Source organism: Magallana gigas, chromosome 4 (assembly GCF_963853765.1).
Source record: "Magallana gigas chromosome 4, xbMagGiga1.1, whole genome shotgun sequence".
Lineage (NCBI taxonomy): Eukaryota > Metazoa > Mollusca > Bivalvia > Ostreida > Ostreidae > Magallana > Magallana gigas.
The window spans coordinates 49,604,116-49,617,030 of NC_088856.1; the positions used below are offsets into that span (position 1 = coordinate 49,604,116).

General features: G+C 32.2%; 1 protein-coding gene across 4 annotated transcripts; it reads left to right on the forward strand.

Moving 5' to 3' along the window:
* The first annotated feature begins 802 nt into the window (after window positions 1–802).
* LOC105330457 (serine-rich adhesin for platelets) lies at window positions 803–11,293 on the forward strand. 4 transcript variants are annotated; one of them, XM_066082724.1, is made up of 7 exons: window positions 803–1,053; window positions 6,092–6,507; window positions 6,932–7,270; window positions 7,717–7,815; window positions 8,149–8,203; window positions 8,869–8,929; window positions 9,506–11,293. In XM_066082724.1, the coding sequence occupies exons 2-7, from the start codon at window positions 6,099–6,101 to the stop codon at window positions 10,319–10,321; spliced, it is 1,779 nt and encodes a 592-aa protein (XP_065938796.1). In that variant the 5' UTR covers window positions 803–1,053; window positions 6,092–6,098; the 3' UTR covers window positions 10,322–11,293. The 4 variants fall into 4 exon arrangements, with proteins under 4 accessions (XP_065938796.1, XP_011430455.3, XP_034306807.2 ...); XM_011432153.4 differs by lacking the exon at window positions 8,149–8,203 and adding an exon at window positions 8,272–8,374 and having other exon boundaries at window positions 809–1,053; XM_034450916.2 differs by lacking the exon at window positions 6,932–7,270 and having other exon boundaries at window positions 822–1,053.
* Window positions 11,294–12,915: the final 1,622 nt, after the last annotated feature.

Genomic DNA, 12,915 nt, shown 5'->3' on the forward strand with positions numbered 1-12,915 from the left:
AAAATAAATATAACAAAAGAAAAAAGAGATGGATCATTATAAATTACATATAAAAAAGAGATGGATTGGAGAGTCCATACTTATTAACACTATGTATAATTCAAAGAAACTCTTTTATTATCATCTTTAATTTTGCTAAAATAAAGGATAACATTACAAATCTCACAAGAAACTACTGGGTGGGGAGATAAACTCTGCAGATAAGATACAATATATGTAATCGTCTTAAACGTATGTGGAAGGTATTGAAGGAAATAAATAAGTTATATAATCTACACTAGTTGACAACTGTCCATAAATGTTGTTAATGAGTAATAGACAATACCAGGATCTGCCAAGTATTATAATGATCATACAAAAAACTGAGTCACTATATCTGTATTAAAGGAAGAATGGGAGAAATCATGTTTTTCCGTCCTATCATATCGATGTCCTGGTAGTCGCTAGTGAGTAGCTTAACGGTTAGTCGTCAAGTGTTTGAGTCTTCATTAAGAGGCAATTTCCTTTTTGTTTTTAACCGTATGATAATGATATAAATTTGCACATCACATATAATCAACAATGATGTGAAAAGCTAAATTTTATTAATAGCTATAGCTTTCTCTGTACCTAATTAAATATTTGATTCAATTTAAAAATGAAAACAAAGGAAACTTACGTTGCCAATGAATACGCATTTACATGTACGTTAAAACGAATTTAGAGAGAGAGAGAGAGGGAGAGAGACAGAGAGACATACAGGCAGATCGACCGACCGACAGATAGACAGACAAGGAGAGACAGAGACACATAGAGAGAGAGAGACACAGACATAGAGACAAAGACAGAGGGAGAAATTTACCTGTTGTCTAGAACATGAACTACTAACACATGTTACAGTTAAACTAAATCTCACTTCCTTATGAATAAATCTTAAACAATAAGAGCCCCCAGTAGTTTAAAGACTTATGGGAGTTCTGAATACAGCGTTGAGATACAATGGATATATTAATAAGCAACAGGAAGAAAATTACTTATAGAGGCGGAAACAATAAGACAGACTAGACACGTATGGTACGTATAAATACTAACTTCAATTTAATACTATTTAGAATAGGCACCTTACAGTGAAAATCTGATAAACTAAGAACAGAAAATTAACCATTATTATATCAGTAGTTTTGTTTCTATTACTTTAAATTACCATGTAACATCTTTGGGCCTTTTATACCATCATATAAAATATATAGGTCATCGATGGATAGAAAACACACAGTACAGTATTTTTTTAGCTCTGTAATATTGCATGTTCCTATGAGTGACAACGGATGTCATTGTGGTTGATATTAAATGTGGTTTGTGTGAAATACTGGCAAGTGATATGTTCCTATGAGTGACAACCGATGTCATTGTGGTTGATATTAAATGTGGTTTGTGTGAAATACTGGCAAGTGATAACCATGCTGCGTTAGGTCGAAAGAATGAAGTTAAAATATCCACGAATAGAAGTCGAGGATTACAAAATCTCTTTGCCGTATAATCCTCCAGTACAGTTATTCTTACATCAAATGAACGATTCTATGTTAATACTGAGACATCGCGGAATCGTTTTTTCTTACGTGAGCAGCATTTTAGTGACTATGTATATGTGCAAACGTAATGGAGACCGTGAAAGAAATCATGTTGTCCATTGATCTATTAATAAACTTTGTATAAAAATCATACGGACGGAATAACTCAAAACAAGATTTTGTAAAATCAACAAATGTCAAAAGCATGATATTAAACACAAGGACGGAATATGTACTAGATATTATACTATAAAGCTTTGGTAATTTGACTGACACAGAAGGAATTGTGTGGTATTTGTAACTAACAGATAGTTAAGTCTATAGATACTTTAGTACGGGAGAACCTTCTCCATACAACAAAAATATCAGTTTTAGTTCACTAGGAGAAAGAACGCCATCATAATTTACAATACGTCATATAAATGTTTTCTCTAAATACGCATACTTTAATAATAAGGTACTATTTAGCATTTAAAAAGAAGACCCAGTGTTTGTCAAAGGCGGCAGAAAGGTCGAGTGATAATAGGGAGGAAACATTAAGTGTAGTCAAGGAAGCCAGTTGTGAAAACCTGAAATGAGATGTTACTAAAATGTGTTTTATCACCATGTGTTTACTTAAAATGAAAGGTTTAGAAGAGCCCAAGCCAATGAGATATCGTTTCCTGTCCTTTTCCCTCAAAATCAAAGTAAAGCTATCCAATAGTGGTAAAGACTGTCAACGAGTTCTTTAAAAATGTTTGTTTATTTTAAGAAGGGATCGGAAAGGAGTTGTCATTTATCACCAAATACCTTTGCTTGAGTTAAGAGTCATAATAAGAAACGATTGTAGATAAACCCTTATATGTACTTTTTGATAAACATCTTTTACACCGCGTGTTTACTACTACATGTAGTATCATTTGACAAACAGATACGAGGAAACACAATTTCATAATTATGTCCTCAATTTTTGATTTATCAAATTAATTATTATTTACAATATGATGACACAATCGTCCCTAACTGACAGGTCGAGGCAAGTTTAAGACAAAACAATAATCATTTCAATATACAGGAAGTGTTTGGAGCATAAAGGATCATTATTGTGGATCATTTAGCCTAGGGTGATAATTATTATTTAAAAAAACTGAGATACCTTATGAGGTTAACATTGGATCCAAAATGGATTGACCTATCACTTTCTAAATTGCATTCTTGTGTGTAAAGGAAAGGATAAAATGTGAAACTCTTCATCCGTTTTAATGACACCATATTAAATTAAAAGAAGTATAATAGCTGAATATCACAGAGATGAGATAAATTATAAAAGATTTATTAACATTATTGATATCAAACAAAGCCTATGTGAGTTGTGTATACTGTTCAAAAAAAAATTAAAACTAAAAAAAGAAACTAACTAAAAGAAAAAGACGAATTCACAAATTAGACATTATAATCATTTCAGTAAAAGCAACTTTTTTATCCAAATATTGTCTTACTAAAGTTACCTGGTTACCTGTCTTATTTCAGGTGAAATTTTGCTGCTGTAAAATTCACTTCCGTAATCTGATGACGTTTACAATATCATTTCCAACCATACTCAGTTAAATATCAGCATAGGTTTTTCTAAGTTAGAAACAAGATATTACATGGTCACGAAAGCCACGTCTTATGAATATTTTTAGAAAATCTAGATCATTCGTGTATTTAAAATATGTTGTTCTCAAATACCAATATGCAGTCCTTTTATGAGATCAATATATGAATATGAATAAATTCACAGTCGAATATGTAGCCTTTGTATATATAGTTAGGGATAGATAGTTTTATTTAGGTTGGCAAACAAATAGCTTAACATAAAGGATGTATGCTTTCAGAACACATTTACACTGAGTGTGTATCTGAGTCATTCACTATCAGCAAAACTACTGATATAATGCAAACACAATCAAATAAATTACACTGTATAAAATGATTCACTAAATGCAACGGAATTAGTACTTTTAATAAAGATCATTTTCTTTGTACTCTTTTTGGATATATTCTTAATGCAATCGATAACTGATAAATTAAATTGTTGCTACAACTGATGATTGATCTATAATATATATAGGGAATCCAACTGATGATTGATCTATAATATATATAGGGAATCCAACTGATGATTGATCTATAATATATATAGGGAATCCAACTGATGATTGATCTATAATGTATATAGGGAATCCAACTGATGATTGATCTATAATATATATAGGGAATCCAACTGATGATTGATCTATAATATATATAGGGAATCCAACTGATGATGATTGATCTATAATATATACAGGGAATCCAACTGTTGATTGATCTATAATATATATAGGGACTCCAACTGATGATTGATCTATAATATATATAGGGAATCCAACTGATGATTGATCTATAATATATATAGGGAATCCAACTGATGATTGATCTATAATATATATAGGGACTCCAACTGATGATTGATCTATAATATAAATAGTCCCTCCAACTGATGATTGATCTATAATATATATAGGGAATCCAACTGATGATTGATCTATAATATATATAGGGACTCCAACTGATGATTGATCTATAATATATATAGGGACTCCAACTGATGATTGATCTATAATATATATAGGGAATCCAACTGATGATTGATCTATAATATATATAGGGAATCCAACTGATGATTGATCTATAATATATATAGGGACTCCAACTGATGATTGATCTATAATATATATAGGGACTCCAACTGTTGATTGATCTATAATATATATAGGGAATCCAACTGTTGATTGATCTATAATATATATAGGGAATCCAACTGATGATTGATCTATAATATATATAGGGACTCCAACTGATGATTGATCTATAATATATATAGGGACTCCAACTGATGATTGATCTATAATATATATAGGGAATCCAACTGTTGATTGATCTATAATATATATAGGGAATCCAACTGTTGATTGATCTATAATATATATAGGGAATCCAACTGATGATTGATCTATAATATATATAGGGACTCCAACTGATGATTGATCTATTAATATATATAGGGAATCCAACTGATGATCTTAGGTTTATTCTGTTCATTTTGAAGAATGTGTTTTAAAATTTAAGGACCAGAAAATCTGTTACCGGTGAAAAGTATATTGTGAGTAAACAGGGTGTGGAATGAAATGGCTACTTCCTTTTTGCGCATATTTGTGACTTATTTGGATTTATTTGCTAGGGCATAGTGATGCAACAAGAGAAGACTTGACATTTAAAAGTTTTTTTCCGTCTGGTTCGTTCTGATGGTTTTATTTTCATCAGTTTGTATTTGTATAACTTTCCAGCGATGGTTATGTTTTGCTGAATGGACAAAATTAATAAAAAGCCAGTTCATGTCTGATCTATAATAGAAAATATAAATACCTATTGTCAAGAACTTGTTGTTCTCTGACAGGCTTTGTCATTATCTTGATGTTTTCAATTTTTCATTGAATCCTCGATCGTTGTTTCTATAAACTACTTTTTCTCTTTAAATTTAAACTGCATTTTTTAAATTGAAATTACCCAATATTGTTAATTGAATTGTAATTATTTTGGCACATGAAACAGAGCTAATTTCATGTTACTCATCAATAAATATGTTATTCATCGATCGGAACCTAAATTTGTGTTTCCAAATTAAAACTAATTATAAAAACTTCCATTGATATTATTCCTATTTCAAGAGCTAAGCTATAGACAATAATTTTTCCTCTCTATAATCATCTTATTTTTAATATTATGAAGCGTTATGTTAACCATTTTGTATAATAAATCGTGCGTCATCCCAAGCACGTCCGGTGCCATCTTCATCTTAAAATTGCGTTGGCCGCCGCTTTCATAGAGTACTTTTTAAAAAAAGAAATATTATTCGCTTACTTTTTTAAACTTCACACAAGCTATATTATTTACGTACTTTGTTTTATACTTCCTCTCCTTCCCAATTTAAAACAGCAATTTTTAAATTGCTTTTCAAAACATCAACATACATCAAATGCACTTCAAAAACACAAGAACGTCATTCTCTACAAGGATAGTAAGACATATTCAATCTACTATGAATACAGTTAAGTATAATTTTTTTGGATGATTCATAATTTTTTTAATGGGAGACTGGAGAAGACAAGCCTTTTGATCGACCTTCGTAATAATGATGGGTAAAGTTACACCAACTATGATTCAAAGTCTATGTGAATTTTCTAAATAATGGAGTGCAACCACTAAAGCTTCTACAAATTACAAGTTTATTGCATGTACTTATACAGTAAACGCGGAAGTGTATTCAGTTTTTTTTATCATCGTTATTGCTAGGCTATGATGTAGAAAGTGTTCAGAAGGGAGTTTCTTTAAAATAAAATACCGAACCAAATGAATGTAGAATAAGGAAGCTCTCACATTTTTTCACTAATATGAACCTTCCCTATTCAAATACGATAAAAAAAGATGTTTATATTTCAACAAGTTACAAACAATATTTCAATTATCCCTTTTGGCAGGTAAAGAATGTCGTATCTACTGTTGTTGTTTCCGTGTGTTCTCTCCCTGATGGTGAGGGTGGACACAACATCAAAAGCTGCGGATACCTCCACAATCATGACAACGGAACCCATTACCAGTGTGTCGGAGACAGAATCAACGGCTGAGTCGATAACGCAAGAAGCCATTACTACCGAAACAACCCAAGTTAATATGACCCCTACAGATTTTTCGTCTACGGTGACATCTGTGTCTGACACAATGGAACCCTTCAGCACATCGACCATCAAAACAGATGCCCCAACAGCCCGCACTAGCACCTCTATCTCCTCGATAAATGGAGAGAACACTACCACAAGTACAGAAATGGCTTCAACTACATCGTATGCATTAACAACGGTCCTTCCATCATCCTCAACAACTTCTACCACTCAGGGTAAACATGCATTCATACTGCCATGAGCAAGATTTAAAGAGTGTCAGTCAATTTAATTTTAAGATTTTGTACAGTCTTGAATTTAACTTATTAATGACTTTCCTATCAACTCAAAAATAGGTCATTCATTGTATATGTTATATATATTTGAAACAGTATGCACAGCATTTTGAACACTATGTAACGTAATTTACTTCCTGTATTTCCTGACTTTTTTCCTACTTAAAATGCAGATTTCCTTTCTTGTCTTTGAACTTCAAAATTTACATAACCAACCTTTGGATTATCACAGTTTGAATTTGAAATGCATGCAATGCTTTTCGCACATCGTAACTTTGAATGTCAATTATTCTCCTGTGAACTATATCTATTTCTTCGTTTACAATCTAAATATTGTTATCTTCTGCACAAATCCATTCCGTAGGAACAACAAAGGTTACCACAACGCAACCTTCCTCTCTGTCTTCCTCTCTGATCAGCACGAACACACCATCTAACTCTTCACCACTCGTCACTACTACACCTTCTACAATATCACACACCACCTTGTCCTCTGCAAGTTCTTCAAGGTCAACCACCCCTTTCTTGCACACATCAAGTTCAACTAGCATGTCGACATCTTCTCCATCATCTTCGACATCTTCATCCTCTACAAGTAGCACGTCTTCCTCGCATGTGCCTGCAACATCAGAAAAACGTACAACGAAGTCCACAAGTACATTTCTATCTACTAGTACGTACTTGTCTACATCGTCACTTACAGGTGAGACAAAAACGTGTATGCTGTTCCTTAATGAAAGTTCAATTAACTTTCATTGAAAACGTCAATCAGACGATCGGAGAGGTCGTGTCAGTTCTGGCTTCTTGGGGAAGGAATAGAAAGTTTCTACTCCTGTATGGAAGGAATAGAAAGTTTCTACTCCTGTATGGAAGTTTATGAACGGGGTGGACCAAATATGAATAAATAGAAATTATAACAATAAATAGTTTGAGCAAATTTGAACTTAATTTGAAACTACCACTTAAGTTTTGGTATAGTTCCACATAGCCATGGTAACAAAAACTAGTAGATACCAAGCGCACTTTAAATATCAAACTGGTCCTCAAAATCCTTATTGTTGGCTCTCAAATAAACACATCGTTGTTAAAAAAAACGGTTTTCAATACTAATTTCATTCATTTATCTTGATAAATGATGTCATTTTTCAGGACAAACCGTTTCCAGTACATCTACGGAAGGGACCAGCACGGGAACAACATTAAGTTCATTTCAAGATAAAATAAAAGACCTAAATGGACAAATCTCTGGTAGGTGCTAGATTTGGAAATTGAAATAGACATGTCATGCAACGTTAAATTTTCCTTTGTTCTTAAATATATACACAACCTGGTGATGAATTTTATAAATTATACCCATGTGAATTGCCTCACAGTTCTTAAATCTTTCAAAACAAGAAATATTGATCATTTGAAAAAAAATATTTAAATCTATGGTATTTACTCTGAAATGCTGAAGCTGTAAACTGCAGCTTATAATTATAAACATGTTTACAAGGATAAAAAATAAAATTAGTCAAGGAGACTTGTTTGTCCCTATTACATCTCTTAGGGGTGTTATAAAACGTAAATTCAATTTGTTAGGAGGTCAACCTTTGACAAGTTGCTACAAAAAATTGTTGAGGAAACGGAGCACCATGTAAGGTATTTTCAGTATTTGTTGTAATCTTTATTCATCGTTCAGCATTAACATTGTCTCCATTTCAGACTTGGAGGAGCAGAAGTTTAATCTGTTGATTGGTGTAGTTGCTCTTGCATCCGTTCTTGTTCTGGTTCTGCTGATCATCACCATTGTATGCATAAAGAAACAGTATGTTTCACTTTGTTACCTCCCTTGCATAAGCGTAATGTTATGCTCCAGTTTGCAGAATTTGTAATTTAAATATAACAATTTCACTGACTTTATATATCGGTATGTATAGATAAACCAAAATTAAAAGACTACTTTATTTTTAATCTTTAATGAAATTAAAAAAAACAAGTTTATGCCATTTAAACATTTTAGATATAATAAACAAACTGTCTTGTAAAGCGACGTGCTGTTATTCATAATAATAGTACATGTATGTAAGATTTTCACTAAACACATGTTTCATGTACTATATATGCGAATACCAAATGAATGTGTTTCTTTTTCCTTTCTTACGCATATTTGAATACATGCATACTGGTTTATCAATCCGATTAGTGCTTTTTAATCATTTAATAAATTATATTATATATTTAAAATTTTTATGGTTTTTGCATCTTCATATCAAACTTTGAAAAATAGTTTTTAAATCACAATTGCAATTTTTCTTTTAGAAGAAAAAAGTCTAGGTCTCCATTTGAGGAGTTTGAGATAGACGTGGGAAGTCCCTTTATGGCAAGTTGCAATTGTTTATATGTATTCTTTAATAGCTCTTCATCTAACATTTACCATATTTGATTCTATTCGTCCGTGCACAATAATTTAAATTCGAAATAAGATAAATATATGGTGTGATTAGAATGGTTTTGCATTTTACGATTAGATCCAAAGGATATTCTTTGAATTTGAATAAGCATTAACCCTCACGCCATACTCAAGAACTCTGGCCATGCTGTATTTAGCCAAACAAGGTTGCAGAAAATTTTAAAGAGCACCATCATCTTTCCATAAACATGCATATAAACAATCGCGTATACATGTGTGCTATTGCTATGTGCATTATTAATATAACATATTATTAGTAAGTGATTAGCTTCCCAAATGTAAACGTTGCGCATCCAATGTATGACCAAATCAATCTAAAATGAGAAATTAAAATGTTAAACTATTGAGACAATGGCTTAGCTAAAAATAGTATAATGTATCGGTAATTATGCATTTTAATCTAACCATATTAATAAACTACGTTCCCATCCCCATGATAGTTTTTTTTAACACAGGCTATCTAAACTCCTTGTCTTTTTATGACAGACGAGGGAGCCAGTAAGACACGACGACCTGTTTCGTCCTCGATGTGCAACAGTGGGAAACAACGATTCGGGAGACAACATGAGGCTAGAAACGTTCTCCCGAGAGGAGGAAAACAAACAACGCCTGAGCATGCTACAGATGATAAAGGAGGGGCTCAGTTCCCCAGACCGATATTCAGTCCTTATTGAAACGCATGGGTCTGAAATCCACAACGAGGAGTTGAATAGAAATAGCACAGAGAAACCAAAAGATCCACATAACAATGATGGTGAAATTATTAATAGGGACAAGGATAACAAAGACGCGTCTTCAGGCGATCTGAAAGCAGGCCAAGAGACAGGGAGCAGAAAATCTGGCATAAAAGAAGCATCTGGTGTCATACCAACTGTGAAAGATTCTCAAGGGGTGTCTGGAAGCCTACCCCCTTTTCCACCAAAAAGGGCTAGCGCTAACTATGCACCGAAACATTCAGAGGAGAAGTCGTCCAACCTACCCCTTCTACCAACGAAAGGGGCTCACGATACTCTGAAGGATTCAAAGGAAATAACTGAAAACCTTTCCCCTCAACCAACGAAAGTTGGCGAGGACAGTCCAAACGATTCAAAGGAGATCCCTGATAACCTTCCTCCTCAACCAACAAGTGTGGATGCAGAAAATCCGAAAGAAGAATCAAATGAAGTAATAAATAGTCTACCCCCACCGCCTCCAGAATTTAAAGACCCCGGGAACTTGACTGTAGAAACTAGTGATTCTCAAGATAAATTACTAAGTGATGCTTTAACAGTTGACACAGTCGACGCCAACGCAGTAAAATAATGGAAAGAATAGTTCTATATCATTTTTGGTTTTAAACTTTATGGTTGATTTTTTTATCATGGATATATTTTTAACAAATCTGGAGGTTTTTGCAATAATATATTCTAAAAAAAACTGCCATATACGGATGGTTTGTAGACGTAATATATTTAGTAACATTGCGAAAAGCCCTGGACTACAGGTACCTTCAGAGTAATGACAAATTTTAGGTATTCCATGTGGCATTTAGGTATATAAAAGGGACAAACTAAACTGTGATTGAGAAGTGGGATCAAAAGAGTTGGGATTTAAATCGACGACAAACTTGTTCCATGGCAATTGATAGAGATGGACTTATATTAGAATAATTATTTGAGAAGTATGTACGTAAAAAATCAAAATCATTGTTTGGTGTACTAGAAAGTAGACTTTTGTGAAGTTTCAGTAATTTGGTTAAGTGTCCTTTCTGATATGATTATTTTAACAAATAACAACATAAATTATATCAGCAAGGACTAAAGGATAAAAAAAATCTTTTTAAGAGTGATGTATCAGTTTTTCTTTATCAGTTCATTTAAATTCTAATTTTTTTTTAAGATACATACATAATTCTAACAATTTGAAATTATATTTACTAATGCCAACATCCATACTTGCTCAAGCGTCTATGTCATTATAATGAGTGATCTATTCTAGGTATAAATTTGTAATTTAGCCAAAATTCTACTGTGTTTCAAAAATTATCATGTATTTTTTAAATATGTCATCAAACATAGATACTTGTACACCCTGCATAGTGCCTATCGGGATTTTTGCTGTTTTGTGTTATTAAAAGTATTAGATTCTGATTATCAAACAGACTAGAGCAAGTCTAACCAACATCTATGACTATCAATTTCAAACACAAGAAGCTTAATAAAATTTAACTTGGTTTTGCACTCTCAGCACGTTATAAACATTGTAATAAATTTTGTTTTCAAATTAGCAAGCATATCCATGTTGTGCTGTGTTGTATATTCTATATCAAAAACTAAGATGGAATAAGAAGTCAAAATAACGGATTTCATTTTTAAGCTTTTATAAAATAAATCATCACAGAAGAGTATATTACACATATTACTTATATAACAGCATGTTATGATAAACGAATCCAAAAAATGCATGAAATAAATAATGTCTGAGATGGTTGTGACTATTTAGATTTGTATATTTACATCTTTAAGTCTGTCCCACGATATTTATGCTGCACATTTGGACAATTTTTAATAAAAACACACATACCTGTGAAAGAAGTGCAATTAAAATCGATGAAAGAGAAAATTTCCAAGATAATTTAATTGACGCATTATCATCTTTCACTCGGAAAAATTCACAGAAACGAAAACAGATTCCTTACGGAGATTTATAATGGGAAATGTTTACATCTTTTCTCCATTCGGAATACACTCGGAATACATCGCGCAATTTTGCAACGTTATCATCCGGGCTTGCTGCAATGCAAAATCTCCGTAGACATCACATTTTTAAACAATGTATTGAAACCTGATAAGCTAACAGGGGCGTTTTGACTGAGAAATCTTGAAAATTTTACATACTTTTGAATGAACATCGTTTGAACACTGAGGTATTTATAAATATCAAGAAATTAAGAACAGTGCGACATTTAAGTCCGGACATGACAAAGTCCGGGCTTTTAGCTACCATTTCCATTGGACATAGCTTACTTTTGTTTATATATCTTGGTGGGACATTTTCCTTTGATCCTATCATGTCAGCATGAATGTACACATTGCTCTAGTTTTCTTGTAATTGTCTCTCAAATATCAAAATCCCATGGGATTTTGGTGGGATTTTTCATCCCATCTCAAACCCCACTAAAATCCCATGGGAGAAAAAAATCTTTGTGGGATATAAACTCCCGTGGGATTTTTTCTCCCATCATTGGTGTTTATAGGATAAATAATCCTCTAAAAGGCTTTTATAGGATTTAAAATCCTATGAATCACCATGTTGGGATATTTTATCCCAGAGGATAAAAAGTCCTCTAAATATATCATCTTGATTGATTGTATGTTGGGGTTAACTAAACACTTATGATTCAATTGTCTGATCATATAGTCTAGTAAAAGCAATATTCAAACAACCAATGTATTAATTTATTAGATAATGTCATTATATCCATCTAATGAATTACACGTGCTAAATTATATGTACCATCAATAACATATTCTTCTTGAAATGACTTAATAGAGCTTATAACAATAAGATCTAACAAATTCTGAGAAAATAAATACCAAGAATTACCAATTCTATTGAATATTAATAAAAGTATTTCTGTTTATGTAAACCCACAAACTCTTATGATTCAATTGTCTGATCATATAGTCTAGTAAAAGCAATACTAGTATTCAAAAAACCAATGTATTAATTTATTAGATAATGTCATTATATCCATCTAATGAATTACATGTGCTAAATTATATGTACTATCGATAACATATTCTTCTTGAAATGACTCAATAGAGCTTATAACAATAAGATTTAACAAATTCTGAGAAAATAAATACCAAAAATTACCAATTCTATTGAATATTAATGAAAATATTTCTGTTTAT

Excerpts from the sequence above, each read along its gene's own strand:
- LOC105330457 (XM_011432153.4), top strand. The coding sequence starts at position 6,099 with ATGTCGTATCTACTGTTGTTGTTTCCGTGTGTTCTCTCCCTGATGGTG. Across the intron at positions 7,816-8,271 it reads CCTAAATGGACAAATCTCTG|ACTTGGAGGAGCAGAAGTTT; the intron begins GTAGGTGCTAGA and ends TCTCCATTTCAG. Across the intron at positions 8,930-9,505 it reads ACGTGGGAAGTCCCTTTATG|ACGAGGGAGCCAGTAAGACA; the intron begins GCAAGTTGCAAT and ends TTTTTATGACAG.